Below are 23130 nucleotides of genomic sequence, written 5' to 3' on the forward strand. Positions count from 1 at the left end.
TGGCTAACAGTAAGCTTGCATTTGCCAAAAAGCAAACAAGACTCGTTTTCCATATCAAAGTTTATTGCTGACATGCATGTAGAGTTTCTGATGAAGTAGAAAAATATGTTTGTTTTTTTTATACAAAGGTGATTTTGCAACTGTACAATAATGTGTCTCTAGATGCCCCCACAGATGTCCAAGCAGCTTACCAACACTACGACGAGCAAAACACATATCTGCCTTTTAAAAAACAAAAAAAAGATCGCAATATCAGCAATATGTCCAAAATATACTCAACTACAGTACTTCAAAGCGGGTGGGGATAGTCTTAAAAGAAAAAAAATGCTACTAAATTGGCGGGGGGAAAGGTGAAATGCTTTTTGGGGGGCACAATTTGCTGAAAAATATTAATGCAGTTTTGGAAATAGAGAAATTAAAAGAAATAATCCAGTGTGGCGGATGAAATTTGCTGGGAAACATTTTACACTTTGCTACAAATTAAAAAAAAATAAAATAAAAACGGGCGAAGGGGGAAAATAATTTTAAACTGTAATACAGGAGGGGGGGGTTATATATATATATATATATTTATATATATATATATATATATATATATATATATATATATATATATATAAATTGGGGTGTAGAGATTTTTTTTTTTGCTATTTGATTTAATCAACAGGAAATGCAGAGGCAAAATTTTCGGTAGGAAAACAATTTTTTAAGAAATACGGAGGCAATTTTGCTACACTGTACTAAAAAAAACTGAAATTAAAATGGATACAATTAGGAGAAAAATTGAGGGTAAGCAGTTATATATTGAAGAAAACGTTGAATTTTTTCATTTAATTTTGTGGGAGGAAAAGAAGGGAATTGATTGTAATATTCCCCTCTTTTGCCATTAATGAAAGTAGGAAAAATATTTATTGAATAATTTAGATTTCATTTGCTATGGGAATAAATGGGGGAAATGTTTTACGACAACATTAATGCCTTGGAAAAATGATGCAAATTTCTACAAAATACATAAATTAATATGTATCACTCTTTAAAAAATGCTATTCAATCTATGGAAGAGACATAGCAAAAATCAGATTTTTTTTTTTTTTTTTTTTAAGGAATGCTTTTATATTTTCCAAAAACATTCCAATAACATTTTTGCTATTAAATAAAATTAGTGGAGAAAAAGAAAAAAATACAGTAAATACTCTTGCTACTAAATGAGTGGCAGAGATCATGCATTTCAGTTCCACATCGCTTTACTTTCATGCTTTTCGAAACCACAGTAGCAATAGACTGCAAGTGAGAAAAAAAAATGGCATCCATCTAAGGCGGGAGGGGTAGGGACTGAAGAACATTTACATTTCGCAAGTATATTCTACCTCTGAATACCATCTTGTGGCTCATTATCACTTCAGATGAGCATTTTGGGGACTACTACAATACTGGTATGGAATTTACACCCATTTTCCTTATGTTTCTTAATGAATGATTCTGTGTAAGAAAGATAAAACTCCTGTGAGTTTCTATTTTATTAAAACGTCTATTAAAATATAACCAAGCACAAATCAGAGTAGCTTAAATGGTGTCAATATGGCAAGAAATGTTGATGGCAAGTACACACATATCTTGTATTTTAGTTTGGGGTCCCCAAACGATAGGGAGTAAGAAAAGCTTTTTTTTTCATGATTGCAGCTGATAGTGTAGGGAAAAAAAAAACATATTTTTGAGAGAATAAATAAATAAATCCACTTTGGAAATTTCAAGTGAATGAGGTTGGGATGCAAACATAAATAAGAAGTCAAATTGAGTTCGCAGCAAAGTTGCTAATGCTTAGCTTTGCCTTAAAAAAAAAAATAGTCACCACAATCCAAGGCAACCAGGAAATAAACAAAAAGGAGTAAAATATTACAGTATGGATCACCAAGCACCCACAAAGTGGAATCGTACATGCGTGTACATGAAAGGGGTGCTAATACACAAGCGAGGGCTAGCTCGGTGTTGGTCTGCTTTTCACAGTGTGCCAGATAAGAAACACTAGTCGGACGCTTTTCCACAGCGCAGTAACCACGAAAACATATCCAAGAAACATATGGATGACTGAGGAGCTAGAAATTACAAAATAAAAATAATTATAAACACTAATGTCAGCTTAGCGCTGCTCCTAAGTCTCCGCTTGGCTGCAAAGGTCCATTTTTGTTCTCAGAAAAAATTCCTGTGCCTAATTGGAGTTTCCTTTGTTTTGTATAGCGGGGAACCCAAATGCATTAAACAGCCACAAAAAGACGGCATATTTTATGAGAGGAAATAGGAAACGGGACACTACAGCCAAGTGGAGCTCGTGGAGTTTACGACAGCACTTTGTCTGATGCACTAACGTCAGGGTTTGATGGTACACTGCTAGAGATTGCAACCCTTAGCGTGTTTTTTATTTTGCAGTCTCAGTCATATAAAATAACATGATAACTGGAAGGCCAGGTAGCACGCTCCACAGTCTCCATTTTGCTGCAGTGCCCCCGCTTTCTTGCAGCGCTCGGGCTTTAGCCATTTATCCATAAATAGCACGGAAATTTATTTAAAAAAATCAAAACAAAAAAACCTTAGCTGTACCTGACACCGTGTACTCCACAGTCTCTCCTTGGCTGCAGCGAGTTTCGTCGGATGCCTTGAATTAAATTGTGCCCCCTTTTTGTGGGCCAAGCTGTCAATGCTGCGTGGATTTCGCCATTTTCTCCAAGCCGGTATTGCACCGTGGAAAAACGTCAAAAGACAGAAGGATAGCTTAAAGATGGCTGCCGAGGCGGAGGGCACGGCAGGCCCTGGTTTGAGACACACACATACATACACGCACGCACACTTATGGCTATGCAAACATGTCAAAGTGTCATTCACATTCATACCGGAAACAAAAAACACACTTTTCATCCGTCGTTCATCAAACTAGCTGGAAGCCATTTCAATTCCGAATGAGGTGCTGGGTACCAGTTCCGTGGCGTTTCCTTAGTCTTTTTGTCCCCCCTGTGAATTTTGGCTGTGGCACCAAGGGGGATAGATAATGAGGCAGCATCCAAATATTTGGGCCTCATCGGGGGTCTTGGCGTAGCGACTTCCAGGGTTTCCGCACGCTAGCTGCCTAATGCTGTGAAAGGAAATAGAACTCCACAGGGATGACGACCAGTACCAAAGCGCGTTTCCATAATGTCCGTCTTCAATGGGATATTACAAATGCTACTCCAAGATCATGTTGATTAAAAAAAAAAAAAAAAGAAAAAAAAGCTTATTCCGTTTTAAGCCCCTCGTAGAAAACCGTGACAGGGCTTGTTGTTTCTTTCCAAAAATGTCGCCGGTGGCATCGTAGAACAGTGAGCGTGGTTTACCAACACAGAAGAAGAGAACGGAGAGGTAGATTGATTTGAAGGTTTTCCAAAACGGGACGACAGTAGAAGGAAGGAGGCATTGATGAGAAGGTGGAGGTGCTGCTACATGATGACGATGGTCCTGTATTGCTCAGGAGCTCCAGAATACACGCCGAGAATGCGGATGGAAGGTTGCACAGTGACTAGAAGGTGAACCCGGGGCTTTTCTTTGGCAGTTCTGCCCCGTTCCATTTCGACCGGCACGGCCCGACGCCTACCTTTACACCCGGATGCCAGTTTACCCCCGGGGTCTACTTGCGGAGGAAGCGTTGCGCCAGGATGGCGGCGTCCAGCGGGCTGACGGGCTGGGCGTCGTGGCCCAGCCGCCGCACGGGTGGCAGGCTGTTGTAGTGGCGCTTGAGCAAGCTCTTGGCCTCGTGGAACGTGTTCTTCTCTTCGGCCAGCAGCAGCTGCTGACGCATATAGTTCTCAAACTCGTACTGCGATGACTCCTCCGTCACTTTGGCCTTCGAGAGATGGGGAAAACGCAAGTTTGTGCATTGTTATTCTTTCTATCTTTCTTTTTTTAGTTACAGTGTTACGACCAGTGTGTGTGAATTCTTTTACCTCTTGTAGATGCTCCGGGTGGTTGACCTGGTCGTCAATATCTGGAACCACCTGCAGTGGGCCGCTCAGGGACGAGACAGACTGCCTGTAATGTAGAGGTGTTGAAATTGAGGGATGAATCCCTACCCTGTTACCACAATCGATTAATTCAACCATCAACGCGTAGCAGATTAATTGATTACTATTTTAATGAAGAGTACTCCTTTAGTCATTTTTAACATTTTCCAAACGCACAGATTTGAGCCTTTCAACAGAATGTTTTGATTACTCTTAAGGGTGTGATCAAAACAACCACACATGTGAAGGAGCCTTGTGTTTGAGGGTGAATTTATGTAACCTACATTTTTGGAATAAATTGGTCATATTTTGCAATAGCAACAGTTTCTGTTCCGTGATCATCTAATATTCCATACTTAAAACAAAAAAAGCATGGATCATCACTTTGAGATATTGAATTGATATCTACACTGGACAGTATTTGAGGATGACCCCCCCCCCCCCCCCCCAAAATCCAATGACTTAACGGCGGAATTTTACGCAACACAGGAGGCGCACTTACCAAGAGGCAATGATATCACCAAGAGACTCCAGCACCTCTCCGGCAGTCAGCCTCTGCTGAGGGTCAAGCACCAGCAGCTTTCGGATCAGACATACTGTGTTCTCGGACACGCGGCCATCTCTGTGGGACACATTAACGTAACACACACCTCTTTTGTGATAAACCTTTCACTATGTGAATCATTTTGTAGGTTTGAAGACAGTATTATGGGACTTAAAGTAGGGATATGCCTTTAAAATTTCAAGATGAATCTAAAATGCGCTATAATTTTTTTTTAATGGACTTTAAAGCTGTTCAAGATATTCTCGTTCTAAAAGAACAATTTCCCTTTACCATCATTTCTATCAAGGAGCCACACATAAAAGCATAGAAATGAACATCCTTCGAAATGACACGGGAAGGTCAAATTAAGTTCGTTCGGGGCACATTTGAATATCAAACCGAAACCTCAGCGAAAGGCTGAAAATATTCTCAATTTTCGGCATGCTGTGGCAGTGCATGGCATGATCCCTCCACAGTGACTCACTCTGGGATGGAGTACTCGGCCGCCTTGATCTTGCGAAAGAGCTCTTGAGGTATGCTGTCGTAGAAGGGGAACTGGCCGTATAGCATGGTGAACAGCACCACGCCGAGAGCCCACATGTCGCTGGGCTTACCGCGGTACGGGCGACCTGAAAACAAAATAAAAGAAAAAAACTCAAAGAATATAAAGGAGGTGTTGAAATATTTGCTACTGGGATCTAGAAAGAAATCAGGATATAATCCGATTGGATTTAACAAAGCTATGAACTTGTCAACACAATGGGATTTTCCATTTGAATTGTGGTCCAAAAGCAATAGGAGATTAGAATAAGAACTTGTTTGAAATGACATCTTCTGAACCAACACACAGGCCAAATTTCTTCTCAGATACGATCATAGACAACAATATACAATTTTAAGTGGCATTTATGATCATTATCGGAACCTAATTTTCTTTTTGCTACATTTTTCTAAATAAAAATAATACAATTTGGGTCCTACAGCAGAGAATCAAATTGTGTCTGGTGCTGAATAGTTTCCATGGAAACTATAAAACTATATTGCCACCATCAATGCGAGGCTAAGCATTTAACTTAGCATGAGGACAACTTTGATCCTTGCTGACTCAGGCCGATAAGAACATTTCTGTGAATCCACTATTATAATCATTAACCGGATGAGTAAAAGCAAACAAATCGAGTCTGTGTGCGTTTACATTTCCGTGAAATTTCCGCATTAACGTGAAACTGGTACAATTAACCCACTGAGCTGTCCAATCAGCTGACATGAGTGATCAGTCGGGTAAGGGGCCTCGTGCCATATATGGGCAACATTGTTATAGCCAAGCAAGCAACTGCAGTAGTAGGCAATTTGTTAAAAGGCTCCAACATAGACAATGCAGGCAAACATGCATACACGCTAGTTGGGGGTATATGGGAATAGTTTCCCTCCTGTGAGTCATCAGTGCGTGACTCACTGACGCTTGCTTTTAATTGCATGCCAGTCACGTTTTGTTGACGCACGCACACACGGAGGTTTTATGTACAGCTTTCTCGCATTTCGTTTGCACACAGCGTCAGTCAGGCGGCGGAGACGAGCTGTCAACATTTACTTTCCCATTGTAAAGCCCAGCAATCGCATGCAAGCTTCTTCTTTTCACAGGAGGAAAAAAAAAAATTCACACGGATGATAAAGCAGCTTCCCCTTCACACGCAGTGATGAGAAAACACTAATTCATCTTTTCGTAGTCCCGTATTGCAAAACAACCCAGGTCCTTGGATGAAATGCAACCAGCTAGGCCCATAGAAGTTATGCAACTTTTTTAGGTTGAGAAAATCTCAAATGTCATTTTTTTTTATGTGACGCTCACCACTTAGCACGTCGGGGCTGATATAGGCGGGACTTCCTCGCTGGTCTTTAAGCAGGTCGTCCTCACTCACAAGGTGTTTTCCTAAGCAGAAGTTGGTGATGGTGATTCGGTGCGTCCTGCAAGAACAAAGAGCAAATGAAAAAAAAACAACAATAACACTTGCAAGTGATTTGTCATTGTATTATCCAATCATACTGAATGACAGCAAATTAAACTTAGGAGCCATATATCTTCATGCACTGGGGATGAGAGGTTTATTCACTCCGCTGCCGAGTGTCTGGCATTTTTAGGGGAAAGCAATTTAGAGGGGAGGCTGTTTTTATTTTTATTTTGAAAAAAGTATTTTCACAAATCACTCTGATGCTGTTGTTGGCTACCAAGTCCTCTTTAACACAAGGTGGTACAAGTTGTAGTAAAACTAATCACAGGTGATGAGTGGCACCACATATTTCTGGAAAAAGCCATTTATTCAAGGTGAGTGGAAAACAATATTGAGAAAATGTGCCATTCCATCCTGATTAAAAAGACAAAGAGATAATTACCTTCAAGGTGTGATATGGTTTATAAAGCAACGAGGTTGCAAGGGCTTTGTGTTAATTCAATGGAGTAAGAACGAAAGAAAGAAGGAAAAAAAAACAGAACAGAACACTCTGGACAAACATATGAGTCAACTTGCGGCTGTGGATGATTGTTGATTACCAAGCCTGCATGGCGATGAGCTGGCAAGCAGGTTTCTATTTAGAAAACTGAAAACATGTACAAAATTTACAGACACGCAACTTTGTTGGTGTACCCACGCCACATATGTGAAACCTTTCTCCAGGCATGTGCTTTCGTTAAAAAAAAAAAAAAAGGTGGGGGGGTTGGCTTCCTCTTCTCACTTTCACACCACACATGTACACTTTGGTTCCAGCCAATTCCCATTTAACCCTCAGTTCTTTCTTCTGGGCTGCTATCTGCTGTTCAGCCCTTAAAAGGTGTTAAATTCAGATCATACAGCGGCTCTGTGACACACGTGAATGGAAGCCCAAAAGGAACACGGCGCAGCATTTCAAGGACGCGCTTGCTATAAACGTGTCTCTGAGGCCAGCTCCGCTCTTTTGTCCTCGCGCATCACGACTTTGCCATTCTCCTAATTGAGATTGGCTTGGTGAAATTGCACGTTCACCTCCTTGAGAACTCAGGTCACGTGCTCTTAAATAAATGAAAATTTGGGCTGGCGCTAGTCAAAGTTGTGGTGGCAATACGAGGAGCAACATTCGTATTATCTGTGTCTATAATTTGTCATCAATTATACTTGTGCAGGTTGGTTACAGTTCAGTGCATCTTTTAATTGCAGAAATGTACGTGCAACAGTAGTCACATCAAGGATTGTTACCTGGATGGATTTATAGCCTTGACTTTTAACATGTTTCTCCCTCAAAAAAAAATGTTCTAATCTCCTATGAGAATTCTTTCTGATGTTTCATCTGGTCAATGTGCATTGTGGTAAAGATCATACCACCAAACAGCCAGCTTGATGATTACAATTTTAAAAACACCCATGATACACATTAGAAGATACACCTCGGTTAAACATTACCCTATGGTCAAATTATTTTTCAATGTTTCCTAGGGGTACCATCATTCTTGTCCAGGCCAGGGAGCATTCATGCACAAGCGTGTGACCGTGAATGGGTGCAAGTATTCAATATGACATTTAAAATGTCTATCACGCGGCAATGGGCGCTATCATTGATTCACGGCATCCTGCTTTAAAGGTGTCCAAGTCCGGAAATGGCACTGTACCCCAGCTGCTGGGCTTGCCGATGGACTGCGACGAAAAGCGAGGAGGGAGGACATTGAATTAGGGTGGAGGGACAGTGCGGACATGACGGGAAAAGTGAAAAAGGATATGACAAAAGAAGACAAACGGCATGGACAATAGAAGCCGGAAAAGGGGGGAGCAGGAGGAGTGTAAATAAATTATGACTGTGTGTGCGTCTGTGTACATGCATTGCAGTGTGAGTCAGCTGTGAGCTATGGGCCCTTCTGGCGGGCCTCTCCTTTGTCTCGCGGGGACGGAGTGTTCCATCACACTACTCTTGACTAAAGCACTGCAGTATGAAAATCATTGCAAATGGGGTCAATGAGGTCTCATGTCTGCCATACAGACATGCCCCAGGTGCAAAATTCAAATTTTTTTTCATGGCAATTAATTTATAGGAACAAATCAAAACTTTTGCATAAGAGCAGAGTCTACTAAATAAATAAAGGGCCTAAATACAGACAACATTTTATTAGCATAATTAAGGGATATATATATATATATATATATATATATATATATATATATATATATATATATATATATATATATATATATAAATAAAACGTGTTCTTGCTGTTGGCATTATCGAGTTTCACACCTAAAACTGAGCGTGTGTGGTTTAAAAAGTGGGTCCTGTATTTATATATAAATTATCTCAATAAACCCCAAAGACCCGCATAATGACAAATTTGTTCAACCATTAGAATCACATCACAAAAAAGAGAAAGCCATTTTCAACACTTTAGACTGATCACTAATTTATATAAAGTATTTGTCATTTTTGTTAGGGTTAGGAACGGTTTGAAAAAGACTGGTACTGAATTAATTTGTTTATTAAAAATTTCGATTAACACTTTTAGTGTTGTCTATACATGCACCGGTGAGTAAAGGTGTGTTGTGGTTCTTTTTCTAATTAATTTGGTGGGTGGGGGTCTACTTCGCATGGGTGACTGCCTATCACAAAAATGTCACAATATGATACTTTTCCATTAACTCGTTCATTTTCAGCCAAGTTGAAATTGATTTTGTATCATATGGCTGCCATTGGCAATCAACAAATGAACTAATTCCCCTCCAGCCCTGTTGAAATTGATTTTTGGAGTCAATGGGAGTGAATAAGTTAAACCCTTCAATCCCCAGTTGAAATGGATCTTTTGAGTTATGTAGCAGTCAATGGCAGTCAACAAATGAACTCATTCCCTTTAACTTAACATGGGCCTTTGGCATTAATAACCATCATTGGCATTAAATGACTTACATTACACTGAATCCCCAGTCAATCCCTATAAAAAGTGTCCAGTATGTAAATGATCAATCCCTTTGCTACCCCTGTCAATACACTACTGTATAATAGTAAACGCTTACTAGTACAACACCTGCATATGCGTGAGCAGGCTTTGCCTCTAACGTAACTGCAGAGCTAAGCGTTGGTGTGCTGTTCTGTACAGAACAAACCAAACAGCTGAGTTACTCAATCCGCAGACAGGAAGCCGGCCAATGAGTCTTCCTATGACTGATCTAGCTGTCAGGATAAGAATGCAGCCGTGCGCTCGGGTGTCGAGTCGACTGCGTGCGACACGTGGGGGGCCAGCCGGAGAACATTAATTACTGGCAATAGCGGGCGGCAGCTTATTTTTAAGTCTTACCGTTTGTTCAGCACCATGTTTCCTAGCTTGAGGTCTCGATGCACGATGTTCTTCTGCGGACGGGAAAAAAAAAGGTTTCAGGATATGATGTGTGTGTAATAAGAGTATTGTTCCTGTGTGGAACAAAACAATGAGAAGCTGACAAAAGCACACCTTGTGCAGGGCCTCCACCACCCGCACCACGTCATAGAAGATGATGATGGCCTCACGCTCGCTCAGCCTCTTCTCTTTGATGACATAGTGCTGCAGGTTGATGAGGTCGGCCGTTTTGTCGCTGAAGTCGTGCGCGCACAGGCAGTCCAGCACCAGGCAGATGCGCTTCTTCATCTTGCGCAACTTGTTGGCCTCCGGATCCTCCACGATTTCGTAGGCCCGGTCCTGCAACAGAGGAGGGGAGCACTCTGAGATCCCGTAAAATAGACGAGGAGGGAAGGGCCTTAGCGGAAAAGGCAGCATTTGCTTTTGACACGAGACACAGGCATCACATAAGACAACATACTGTATAATTAGATGATGTCAGCTGTGTGGTGCGCTATCTCGGGAATGCAAGGTGATTTATTTTTTCTGTCATGTGTGGGGTCTTGTCACATTTATTAAATCTTTGACTGGCAGCCCTGTTTATATATTTTTATTTATTTATTGGTCAAAACCAGTGAATGAGTTAACTCGTTCACTACAGGGCATCAATGGAAGTGAACAAGTAAGAAAAAAAATGTATATCCATAGAGCCATGCAATGTTTCAAGTATTCCGACTAGTTTTTCTGAGCTGAGTTCTCATTGATTTCTCTGTGATGTGTGTATGGTGTTTTTTTTTTTTTTTTAAAGCTTTAGTCGCCGCTTCTGAAAGCTTCTATCATCTTGATATCCCCGCTTGGATGCAACTGTAATCCGATCAATACGGCAGACGTAAACGAATCAGAGCGTAGGTCGGGCCGCTAGCGTTCTGAGGAGACGGGAAGATGGAACAATAACAAAGTTAGGCAGTAGGCCGGCGGGAAGGACAGGTGAGGGAGGGGCTGTGGGGAATGGTGTGAATGGATGAGGTAACTAAGAGTGATTGACAGCGGATGAAGAAGGCTTTTAAGGGTGAGCTCTCTCGTATTGAAGAAAAACACTTTGAAGGAAGAAACAAGCGCTGACTGTTGGTGTCAATCAATTATATGGTCCTTCCTCAAATAGTTTGTGTCCTCTCGGTAGAAGCCATGCCTCCATTACTAGTCACCGGGTGTGTCACCCACTTAATTAAATGCCAACCCTAATTAAATGAACACCGATTCCCATCAGGAAAATGAGAACACGTGAACTGTAAAGACAGTAAACCAAAAATCCTGTTTGACTTAAGTTATTAAAGCAACACATTCAAGTCAGCTCCATCATATATATTTATTACTTCTCTTGTTTAAAATGGAGTTGTGGGTTTGATGTAAACATAAAACTAATCAGATACCGTTGATTCCCACCATTACAAATGGCATTAGGAAAAAAAATATTAATGGACGGCACAATACACAGATTAAAGTTTTTCCCTCCAACACAACACACACTAAACGTATCTAGCGGATATTGAATTATGCTATGAAAACATTCCCCGCCGGGCGAGCAACATCGGTGAACGGTAATCATAACCAGAAGCGTGGCCAGTGAGTTGACACGCATCATGTAATTTATAGAATAATGCATTTGACGTCTTTTTCCAAGGTCTTTGTATAGCAATTTTACTAAGGTAATCATTGGAGTCCTATTACCTGACTTTTCGAGTGACTTCTTTGTTGTCCAATACACTTTAGGTGCGAGAAGTCATTTTGTGAATTTTCCTTTCAGAAAGAAGAGCACTTAAATCATTGAATTCATTCCTTTTTAACAAGAAACGGTCTAAAGTTTACACACTGCCCACAATCTGAAGGGGCAAAAAAAAAAGAAGGCCTACTCATATCAAGTGAAGGCAAATGCACACGGTGAAAGCACAACAGGCATGTGTGCCCTCTGCTGGTAACTAGTGATATTACAACATAAAACTACAACCAGCAAATTGCATATTGGCTTATTTATCATTTCAAAATTGTACAGCTTTATATGTATTCATTGTTTGTCAGCATTTTTGAATACTTGTATTTTTTTGGGGGGGGGGGGGGGGGGGGGGGGGGGGGGCGGCAAATAAATAAATTGCCTTGTTCCACCACATTTGACCAACAAAACTACAAATCTTAAGCTACCTGGAATAGGCCATGATGATGAACCACACCATCCTGATTGTGCAGAAGCGACAGGAGGGAATACTCTGTGTGCAGAAGCATCTTTCCCTGCCTTTCCTCCTGCGTCTCGCTAGCGGAGTCCACTCGCTCCTCTAGTGTCAGGATCTGCATAAAACAGAGGGGAAAACATGAGAGGTGGTTATGGGGTCAGATCGCGGGGGCAGCTTTGGCAGTTTACTGCCAGTTGAAGACCATCGTCAGCCTTGACATTAACACTTTCATAAGACACAGACTTGAGCCGGTTGACCCAGGAGGCCAGACAGTCGCCTGAAGCTGGTCCCCAAGACAACGCAGCTCTGTGTTGCCATCCTATAGTGAGTCCTGTGTTTAAATATGTCAAGTATATTTCTGCAAGGCTATTATAAAGATAAAGTTGTGTAATTTATATTTCAAATTTTGTAAATTATTGCTCCTTAAAGTGAGGAATGTTTTCACTTTACTTACTTACTTTTCGGTTTTACTATTTACACTTGCATTTAATCTTACCTTGCATCTAACTTTCTTGCAAAACCATTTTTTTTAATTAATTCTTGCATTTAGACCCCCCCCCCCCCCCCCCCCCCCACACACACACACACACACACACACACAAACACACACACACACATTTGTAAAGGCAACCACCAGTTAGAATGTTAATATATACTTTTATAGGCTTGATTTCTGGTTTTCAAATGTGATATCTGTCACAGGTCAACAATAAGTGGTTTTAAATCAACTTTATTTTTTGAAAACATGGCACCTCTGTTACATGTCAAAGGCAAGTTATTTAGTTGAGCCTTCCAAAGTTTACACTTGTATTTAAACACTGCATAAACCATTGTCTGTACGGTTAACAAAAGCTTTCTGGTGGTGACAGTTGTGTGGGCATGGGTACAGCATGTTGAAGAAAGGATAAGCACTTAGTAGAAGTGATTCGCATGTCTACCTCATAAACCAGGCCGTGGGTTTAAATCAGAGATTGAGGCTATCCAGTGTGTAGCTTGTACATTATTCCGGCACATTACAAAATTATGTTAATTGAAAGATGAAATTGTCAATAGGTATGAATACTTGTCTACATGTGTCCTATGATTGGCTGGAGACTAGTTCAAGGGTGTACTCTGTCGCGTGGCCAGTTTTGCCTCATGCTATGGTGATTTCTGGATGGGAGTGTTAGAAGTGTACATTCCAGGGGGGCTGCTGCCTTCCACCCCCTCTTGTATGCCCCTTGCTGGTGTAACACATCAGCTACCCCAAATAAACAAGCACGCGCCGACTGCTTTGTGCGCGCCAGGCCATAAAGTGAACACCAGCAAAAAGGAAGGTGAAACGTTCACATGCTCACTGACCGATATCTGATCTCCATATTGCTCGTCACTTACTTTGAGCTGGTAGAAATCGTCGCTGCCATCTTTCCTGGCCAGACACTGCACTATGCTGGGCACGGGTGAGTTGCCTAGACGAGGCCCTTTAAAAAGAAACAGAAAAAAGAACAGCTGCATAAGCAAAAGGCTGGCAACATATTGACGTGCGCTCATTTAAAAAAAAAAAAAAAAAAAATCCTGCACATGGCCATTAACGCCCCTGGCGCAATGTTTAGTTTGGCGCCTTGCAGATGGCTCATCGAGTAAAGGAGACGTGTCGGGGGGTGGGGGGCTCGGGAATGACAAGAAAGTACATCTTCCATACGCTTGCGTCCACGCAGACCTCTCCGCTGTGTCATGGCGATCAGCAAAATTCTTTACGTTCTTGTCTCAGGCGTGCATACACACAGACACACACACACACACACACATATTGGCACTCTGACATGAAAACAAATAACTTGCGATCCAAGCTGAAGTTCAACCAAACTCTAGTAGAGAAATATGTCTTTAGGGTCAGACAAAAACTTGGGTGATTCCAACACAGAAGGATACTAGTGACAGGGAAGTGGTAACAGAATTTATTTTGCCATAGTAGGAACATAGCAACAGAACACCATCTGTCCTGATTGTTCAGTTCAACAAATTCATCGAGTGAAAAAAGAAAAAAAAAAAAGTGTAGCTTACCATAAAAACTAGAGGGAATAGAATTGTTGCTATTGGCTGGCTACAATACAATAAATTAACAATGATATTTATCAATCATATGTTAAAATAATCACATCTATTATATACTACTAAATATTATTAGCAAAGTCTTAACACTATTGCAAAGTGTTTTGATGTTGGTGAGTAGTTTAACTTCATTTTGGTTTTATTTTAGCAGTGTGAATATTACCTGCATGAACACTAAATGTTTTAAAAGGATGGCAGTTTGCTTTTGACAGCATTTCTTTCTTATGGCACTGATGGAACAACATTTGTATACAAAAATGTCACTGTAATCTTTAAGTAACCTATGATAGCATAGGGGTGAAAATCATTACAGAAAACATTTACCCAGTATGTAAACTAGCTAAAGATACAAGAATATGATCAAACTAGAATATAAGCACAAGTGAAAAAGTAACAACGAAAAAAAAAAACCGTCTCATTTTTTGTCGCCTGTTTACAATGTCAAATCTAGCACACTATTAGTGTAGAACAGAAAATGGATCTACATTCAGCATAATGGTGACTTGTCATTCTAATTTTAATGTGTTGAAATTGGCTCTTGGAAAAACCGGTCTGTGGTACAAAAAAAACAAAAACAAACTAGTGTACTGTGATGAAGAAATATTCAATGATGTCATTGATGAACTGACTTCAAATAGACTGCAATCACATGACTGTCAATGATAAAAAGCTTTTTTCACCTCCCCCAACTTCTTTTAATCACACACAACTCAAACACCAGAAATGCAAACGAAAACACATTTACTTCAAAGTAAGTATGCTTTTGGGGGGGGTTGCACTTATAATAGTTGAACAAAGTTCCCATTTTTGGGGTGTCCCACAAGTTATATAATTTGGCACTTTGCTTCCTTACCCAGGATGAAGGGCCCCGCTCGCTTGGCGTTGCTGCCAGATATCCCACTGTACACTGGACAATGCAGCTTGCCGACCCTGCCTGATGTCTCTCCGGCCCCTCTCTCCGATGCACGCCGCTTGGACATACTGGAGCTCTGCAGGGGAAACAAGAAAAAAAAAGTCAGATTAGGATGAGCAACGCCATCTAAATGCTGGCACACCATGCTATAAATAACAAATAACATTGCCGCCGCTTTGGTGTAGATGGAACAATACCGAACGCTGAGAGGGGAGCAAATCCCGCTTGGTGGAGCGCATGAAGACAAGTGAAAAGGAGGTAAAACACAGGGCAGCTCCTCCCGACCTATTTCAGATGTCCCTCCCACACGTTTACCAACACCTCAGCGCAAATGTGAGACCATTACCGCTCCATTCACAATAACGGCTGCCGGTGGCGAGAGTGACGCCCCGACTTCGACCCCCGCCGATAAACAATCTCGCAACTCACATGGAGAGCACACATGGATGGGGGCCTTTTTTTTTTTTTAATTTGTCTTGCAGCTCTTTCCTGATCCTTCCGCTCTTAATCTGCACGTTTGATCTGAAAATCTGCCGGCTTATCTGTGCCGACCTTCCCGTGACGTGCGTGTAGCGACAAGGCTGACAGGGCACTCAACAATGCCAAAAAATGCCTGTGACAAGTGTGACATGACAAAAAAAAAAAAAGAAAAAATCTTCAATATGCTGACGCCACACAGAGAGGTATGCTTTGTTTCGTGCGTTCCTGCGCCGCAGAACTCCGCCAGCTTTCCCGTAACAGGGAAGTAAGCACTGCCTAAAGCCGGAGGATAGCAATGACTCACTGCTTTCGACTTCCATTGCCGTTGGATGGCGATATGTGTTTAAATGCTCAGGTGATGACACCAAGATGGATGACATGCACCCCCCCCAAGCGTGTGATGCGTATACCAAACCTGCTCTAGGAGTTTGAAACATGACACATGAGAAAATGCATATATATGTATCTAATTGAGGAGAATGCGGTGAGCGTATCCACGAAAGGGAATTTTTCTCTCGTTTTTATAATCTAGGGTGGTTATTTATCAGTGGTAAGCAAAAATAGCAGTAATATTTATCAGGCGTGACCACCATTTGTCTCGGTCAAAAATTGGGGAAACACCGATCTCTTGGAAGTACCAATGGAAAAGCCTGAAGCTAAAATGGAATTTACTTTGAATGTTGATTAGTCAAATCACGATTTAATTCCTATATGCAACCTGTTTTTTGTTTCCTTCCCTTTAAAATGATGACCAAATTGAATGCAATTCGTCCAATTATTTTTATACCCCCCTTTACTTTAATAATTGAGAAAACAAAACTGTAAATAAGTACCTGGAATCAAATGTCCAGAGTCTGTAAAGTGGTCAATCCATTTTTGGTACTGAACGAGTTAACTAATTGAGTGTCAACAGGCTGTGACAACACTCAACTGAACATTATTATATACCAGTAATCGATGTGAATGAAGCATCTGCTATGAAGCACTTCCCATCCGTGACATTTGAGAGAAAAGAAATAATAAAAAAGCTGAATTGAATCTCTTGAAGCGTGCAATGTAAAGCCAGCCTTTGTTCTCCTTGCCTAATGTTTGATTTCATGTTATTCAAGGGAGCAGATTCCCTTCACATTGCTCCTGTAAAAAAAAAAAAAAAGAATGCATAATTGCAGGGATAATAAAAGCTTACACCACAATTGAAGGAAGGTGTTCAAATTAGCAGTTTCCATTTATGTCTTATTTTAATCCTGGTATCTATTAATAACAAGACGGCTCAAGAATGAAAACTGCTCACTAATTAAGTTTCCAGATAGTACCGGATAAATATGCGCCTGTTGAAACAGCAACACCAACAAAAGCAGATGAGCAAACAAGGATGGCTGTAAGGCAGAGAATATTTCAGTTGGGGTATAATTAAGTAATTAATTAGTCTGCATATCAAACAAGATCAGGGGAACTTCATTAAAAGGCCATTGTACAAGTAAAATTATTTTAAACATCTTTTTAAATGGTATGGAATTGGTGCATTTACACCTTTTGCAGATGGGTCCTCAATATAGCCCTCCCATTCAAAAAACAAACAAAAAACTAGGGGTTTACTGTATACAATAATTCAGTGCAGATTCAAGCTTTGGCGGAAGCGTGACTCATACAAGTAGAATCCGAGGATTGTAATAAAAAACAGATTGAACAGCATGCCGGGATTTTGGTGAGCCGGAGTGACACAAAGTAACTTGTCGGTTTTATAAGCACGCAAGACTCTCATTTCGAATAAACCGATCGTGCGCCACTCGCCAGTTGGCACTTTGGGCTGGAGTGCAGGCAAGACAGTTGGCAGCCGCTGCGAATTCTCACTTCCGTGAGGTTTTTTTTGTGTGTGTGTGTGTGATCCCAGACAACAGACCGTGTCATCGTGGTGTCTCTCGCCCATCTGTCCCCATCCCTGCTAGTCATCGTCCGGCAAGTCTGATGAGCTGAGGCTTTCTGACAGACAGCCTCGATGGCGCAAGCCGCCTGTGACACTAAGTCACGCTGACGAAGAGACCAACACGTCTACTTAAGAAAAAAAAAAGCAGCAGGGAATAATTGAATCCCTTCACATGACTTTAATTATCAGTGTGCGCAAAATCTACTAGATTTTTCTAGTTCCTGTTAAAGGGTGCATCAATAACAAAGTTGTTGGTGAGGTATCAAATGAACTATGTTGTTACTGTGGTTATGCATCTGCACTGAATCATAAGGGGTGTCATTTGGGCTGAGAAATTGGGGGAAACTACAAAAAACAAATTACATTGAACAAACTGGTCAGAAAAAGACACGCCTAACCTAACAACAAATCTGCCTTAGCAACGAAGGGCTCTTTGTCAAGCAATTACTTTGTTTGCTCTTAACATGACTGTGGGGGGACTAGTTCCATTCCATTGCTGTATTGGGCTGTCATCTGCCTTATTTTAAAAGGGACAAATATTTTATTGCTCTTTTACATTTGCCACTTGCTGTCTAATGAAAATGACATAATGTACTCAGGCTCAGTTAACAACCAATCATGGATCAGATCAAATGTCGGGATAACCAAACCCAGAAAACGTGAGCCACGATTTTTACAGTTGGTGCGAAGCGGAAAAATTCACTTTCAAAATGTAAAAATTGTACATGAAAAATCAGAGTTATCAAATCAGTTAAACAAAATGTTTTTATTATTATTTATTTATTGTTTTCAGCTGACTAAAGTATCTTTTTCGGGACGGCGTTGAACCAAGTAAGGCATAGTTGACTGGTTTGGTCGGTCAGGTTTTTCTTTACTACATTAGTCTGTGTTTAAAAGTTGTATAGTCTTGATATCATTTTTGCATCAAGATCAATCATGTTACATTTAAAGCATCTTGATTTGATTTTGACAAATTTTCTATTTTGACAAATGTCGGTAGCACATTTGTAAAGAGGCCAACATATCACTGACACGTTTCACCAACTTTGATTACTACTTTTCTATTAGTGCAAGCATTGGCACCGTCTTGCTTGAAAAAGAGCATAAAAATATACCAAAACCGATGAAGATATATTTCAAAGAGAGAGCGAAAAGAACTGGACTAACAAAGCGCAAACAGGCAGGAGTTCACTAAACAAGAAAACTTGAGCAATATCATCATCCAAGCACCTCGGGGCAATGTCAATGATTCACTGGGAGGAGCTACCAGTACCACACAACAACAAGGCAATCTGCACCTCGAGGCAACACACGGAGATACTAAATAGCATAACCCCCCCTTTGCCCCATTCTGACACACGTAAAAAGCAAAGGTCAGCGTTGCTGCCGAACGCGCTACGACCTAGATGACATCAGCGCTGTGACGGCATGCGGCCGTCTCTTTTCTCACATGTAGCACAAACAAGTCTTAGAGTTCATGTTGCGGCGAAAACAGGAGATAGAAAACGGGTAGAAAGGAAAACGAAGAAAATGGCGTGATGGCAGTGCCCACGGGATACGCCGTCTTCCTTAAATAGAAGCCAATTGAGCACATAAGGTGGCCAACTAGATACGCCCACAGGACTTCGTGCAAGAACATGTTGAAAAAACACCAAGATAATGAATGAATGACTCGAAGAATGGACACAAACTTGTGGGAGCCCAAAATAAAATGAAGGCCAATGCCTGGAAAAAACAACACCACATTGGCAATGTCCTTGATTGGTCGGGGGCTACGAGGCCACATTGCATTCTATAGCCTATAAAAGCCAATTTCTATCATTTCACGATTTTGTATAAATCATTGTCAAAAAAAAAAAAAAGATGGGGGGGTGTTGCGCCAACGAAGCTAGGGCTGCAGCTATTGAATACTGTAATAAAAATGTGGATAAAAGAAATTAAGGCTGCAGAATTAATCAAAATTAAATCACGATATTGGTTGCCACGGTTAATTAAGCTGATCCTCTGCAATATTAACATTTAAAAAGCTGTCTACCTTACATGTCAAATCAAGCACGTTGTCATCCAATGTTTCCCAAATGTTTGCATGACAAAAGCTTATGCTTTTCTCAACCTAATATATTATTTACCATTGTGAAATGGCATTTAGTTTCTCACCTGACTCCTAATATATACCTTGCTAGCTGCCACTTGAGAGCCATTTTGTAAAAATTGGTAAAAAGAATGAGTAAATTCGGTTTGAAATGACCCAAAATGACATTTTGACTGGTAATTGATTAAAATTTGCTTAAAAGTAAATGATGTGCTTGTTTCAAAATAGGCTTAGGCTTCATTTTTTTCATTGGTTTACTTTACTTATTTTAGTGTATTATTATTATTATTTGTAAGTATCAAGCCTTGAATCCTTGTTTATAAACTGTTTTTTTTTTAAAAATAAAAGGGCAATACATTGACATGTTTGAAAAAAACATGACGAATAATCGTGATTTCAACATAACCGTGATTATTATTTTGGCCATAATCGGGCAGCCCTAAAAGAAATTCAGAAGGAACTTCAATCATGTCAGAACGTCAACATAAATTTGGCTATTAGACTGTACTGCTTCATGGAGACGTGGCAACTTAAATGAGAAGTTACTTCAAATTTCTGAACTCCAATGTTCCACAAAAACATATCTGCTTGTATCCATCTGAGGGGGTACTCATTTCTCCACTTGCTGTCCACTGAAAATGACATCACAGCTGATCAGGGCTGAGGTCCAATCATGGCTCAGCTTGTAAATGTGACAGGCTCGAACTCAGAAAACGGTGAGCAATGTACGTTGGTGAAGTTTAACATCAGGCACTCACTCACGAAGCGAATTCCTCAGTGGGGTGTGCACACGAACCCCTAATGCATGTTGCGTCGAAAGCAATGATCACCGTCCAACTAGTATTTTATACAAAACCCTGGCACAGATGCCATCTAATGTAGTGGTTTTCAAACGGAGGTATAAAAAAAAGCCCTTCAGGGGTAAAGTGAGTTTTTAGATATGGCTTTTCCACAGGTGTCAGCAAATCTAATTCAATGCTTTTAAATGGCCTGGCTCTTTTCAAATTAGGAGCAAACTTCTTTGAATGCAACTCATTGCTAAATTGTGTTATACTGTTTGCAAAAGGAATCATTTATTTCATTCAAAATCTTTCACAGGAGGAACATCGTCATCAAAAAATAAAAAGTGGAAAGCGCTGAGGTAAGCTATGTAAAATGTTTCGCATGAAAGGTTCTTATAATAACAATCACACTTGGAGGGTCACATTTCCCGGTGCATTTGTTAGGCATCGCCTTACCAGTGGTTAAATTTAGCTTGGCTGCTACTTTACAATGACTAATCTCCTGTTCAGCCACAAAGTTAGTTCACCTGCACCAGTTTAACTTGATGTAAGGAAGGGATTCCAAACCAGTTTGTGACGTTATCTAACTTCACTTAATCCAATTAAAGTCGCAATTTATTTTCTAACAATGAGGCATTTATTAATCTATGACACAGATACTCTTCCACTTCAAAGCAGATACAATTGTGTATTTTCTGCTGCCTTTTCTACTGCAGAATAACCCTTTAACTAAAGATTTTACACCAGATAAATATTTGAACAAAGTGAGACTCGAATATTGGTATTTCAATAAATGTAGACTACTTCCATTGGGATTTTTTTCTATGCAATGCGATTTTTTTTCCATCAAAAAAACTAGACGTACACTAAATAAACAAAAGCAAACAAAATATATGCATAACTGACGCTCATTATTTTATAGATTTGCCCATATTTGTACTTTCGCCCATAAATATACAGTAAGGCACATAAACGCTGGGATATGAACAGATTTGGCTGCAAAACATCTTCATTGTGGATTTAAAAAAATATGCAATGCGCCTACATTAAATATTCTTAGTTTAAAGTATATTTCCGGAGATGGATACAACAAGGGCATGTTTGTATGAGCTGTTCCGGATTATGAATTTAAGATAATATCGTTGTGCCTAATTAGGTGTCCCGCGAATGTTTTAAGAGAAACAATCGATAGCCAGTCTTTTTGCAGTGCACTAAAAACATTCACAAGCATTTCCTACCATCGATTATGAAGTTAATAACAGCACTACGGAAATACAAAAGTCTACCATTAATTTGAGAGCAATTCGGATTGAATAAAAGTTCAGAATTCCTTAGGTTGGAACCTCCAACAGAATGAGGCAGGCAAATACACACAAAGAGGGCACGCTACAGCACGAAGTTTTCCGCACAAACTACTTACTTGGAGTAAATCAATGGCTTGTTTAGCACGTTCGATCAAATTTTGGAGGTTTGTTTATCTTCAACATTTGAGCGTCAAGTTGAGGGGAGAGGCCATTTAAACAAAGTAGGAAACATTACAGCTGGCTAGCATGAAGCTAACTCGCTAGCTCACCTCGAGCCGAAACCGCCGGGTTGAAAAAAAAAAGTCTGGCGTCGTCCTCCGCCCTCACAACGTCGACATTTCTCACTTGGGGGATTTGTCTGCTTGTCGACGGACCGCCGTGGTTCGGCTGGCCGCTTAAAGCCTCCTCCTGGTCGCCGAAAAAGCAGCGGTTAACGAAAAAAAGCTTGCTCGCTCGCCGCTGATTGCATCTTTCCACAGCGACAGCGCCACCTGACAACGGAAGTGACGCACACGCTTTCTGCGAGATTGACAGCCGGCTTTGGCCAATCACAGGCGGAACATTGGCCGGTGATGACATTTTTTTCAATTTGCGTAATGGAACAGGATGGGATTACATCATCGTGTAAAACGATTACACATTGTCAAGGGGTGCCAATATATGGACATAGCAAACCGTTTCGCGCAGATATAACTCGTAAATACATTCGCAAAAATATTTTAGGGCTTAATTTGATGTTTTATTACTTTTAAAATAATTTTGAAGACTTCTGATGAAACAGATTTTCCCGTCTCATACGGGAAGAAGTCAATCTGGCACATTTTAATATTTATTCTTTTAATGCATTATACTCAATAGAACTTAACTTAGATTCTGATGTGTAGTTGACCCCTTGATACACAAATACAATATATTTTTATATTTGGATAGGGTTGCACACTTTAGAATTTAACTCTGTAAAAAAAAGTCACATTTAGTTACTCAATGACTCAGTTTTGAATGATACAGTCATAAAAAACACCTTATCAAGTCTCAATTCGAACCACAAACCACAACAAAAGGGAAGCCTAAATGGCAGAGGTCTTATTTAAGTCACTGTGACTCAGCAGTGCATCGGCCCTAGGCCACATTAAAAATGTCTCGTCATGCATGCTACACATTTTTAAAGCAAAAATGATTAATTCATGAGTCAAATTGCAAGAGCTGTGATAGTACGACGTATGACACATTGTTCCAAGGATTTTGCAGGCCGGATTAGACCCACGGGTCTTGAGTTTGACACCAGTAATCTCAACAGTTTTGTCTTTCAGCATAGGTTGTTTTTCTTCTTCTTTGCCAAGGTCACAAGAATGCGTTCAGTTGTTTATGATCCAATCTAATGATCGTCCAAGCGTGAACCTTGTTATTTCTCTCGTAATGTGTGCATG

The 23130-nt window shown here is 40.4% G+C and overlaps 1 protein-coding gene across 3 annotated transcripts; it reads right to left on the reverse strand.

Moving 5' to 3' along the window:
• Nucleotides 1-42: 42 nt before the first annotated feature.
• On the reverse strand, nucleotides 43-22180 carry stk40 (serine/threonine kinase 40). Of its 3 annotated transcripts, none has more exons than XM_088411430.1 (11): nucleotides 21973-22180; nucleotides 15062-15197; nucleotides 13492-13577; nucleotides 12089-12232; nucleotides 10028-10252; nucleotides 9875-9927; nucleotides 6419-6534; nucleotides 5054-5198; nucleotides 4528-4647; nucleotides 3969-4053; nucleotides 43-3868 (listed from the first exon to the last, which is right to left on the reverse strand). In XM_088411430.1, the coding sequence occupies exons 2-11, from the start codon at nucleotides 15186-15188 to the stop codon at nucleotides 3653-3655; spliced, it is 1317 nt and encodes a 438-aa protein (XP_088267556.1). In that variant the 5' UTR covers nucleotides 15189-15197; nucleotides 21973-22180; the 3' UTR covers nucleotides 43-3652. The 3 variants fall into 3 exon arrangements, with proteins under 3 accessions (XP_088267556.1, XP_088267555.1, XP_088267554.1); XM_088411429.1 differs by lacking the exon at nucleotides 21973-22180 and adding an exon at nucleotides 15319-15611; XM_088411428.1 differs by lacking the exon at nucleotides 21973-22180 and having other exon boundaries at nucleotides 15062-15304.
• Between the last annotated feature and the right edge of the window lie 950 nt (nucleotides 22181-23130).

Source organism: Hippichthys cyanospilos, chromosome 3 (genome assembly GCF_059441005.1).
Source record: "Hippichthys cyanospilos isolate Australia breed blue-spotted pipefish chromosome 3, RoL_Hcya_1.0, whole genome shotgun sequence".
NCBI lineage: Eukaryota > Metazoa > Chordata > Actinopteri > Syngnathiformes > Syngnathidae > Hippichthys > Hippichthys cyanospilos.

Coding starts and splice junctions, on each gene's coding strand:
- stk40 (XM_088411428.1), bottom strand. CDS start 15,287: ATGTTATTTGTTATTTATAGCATGGTGTGCCAGCATTTAGATGGCGTT. Junction 6,535..9,874: donor AACATGGTGCTGAACAAACG/GTAAGACTTAAA, acceptor TTGTTCTTGCAG/GACGCACCGAATCACCATCA. Junction 4,648..5,053: donor GCCGAGTACTCCATCCCAGA/GTGAGTCACTGT, acceptor TGTGTCCCACAG/AGATGGCCGCGTGTCCGAGA.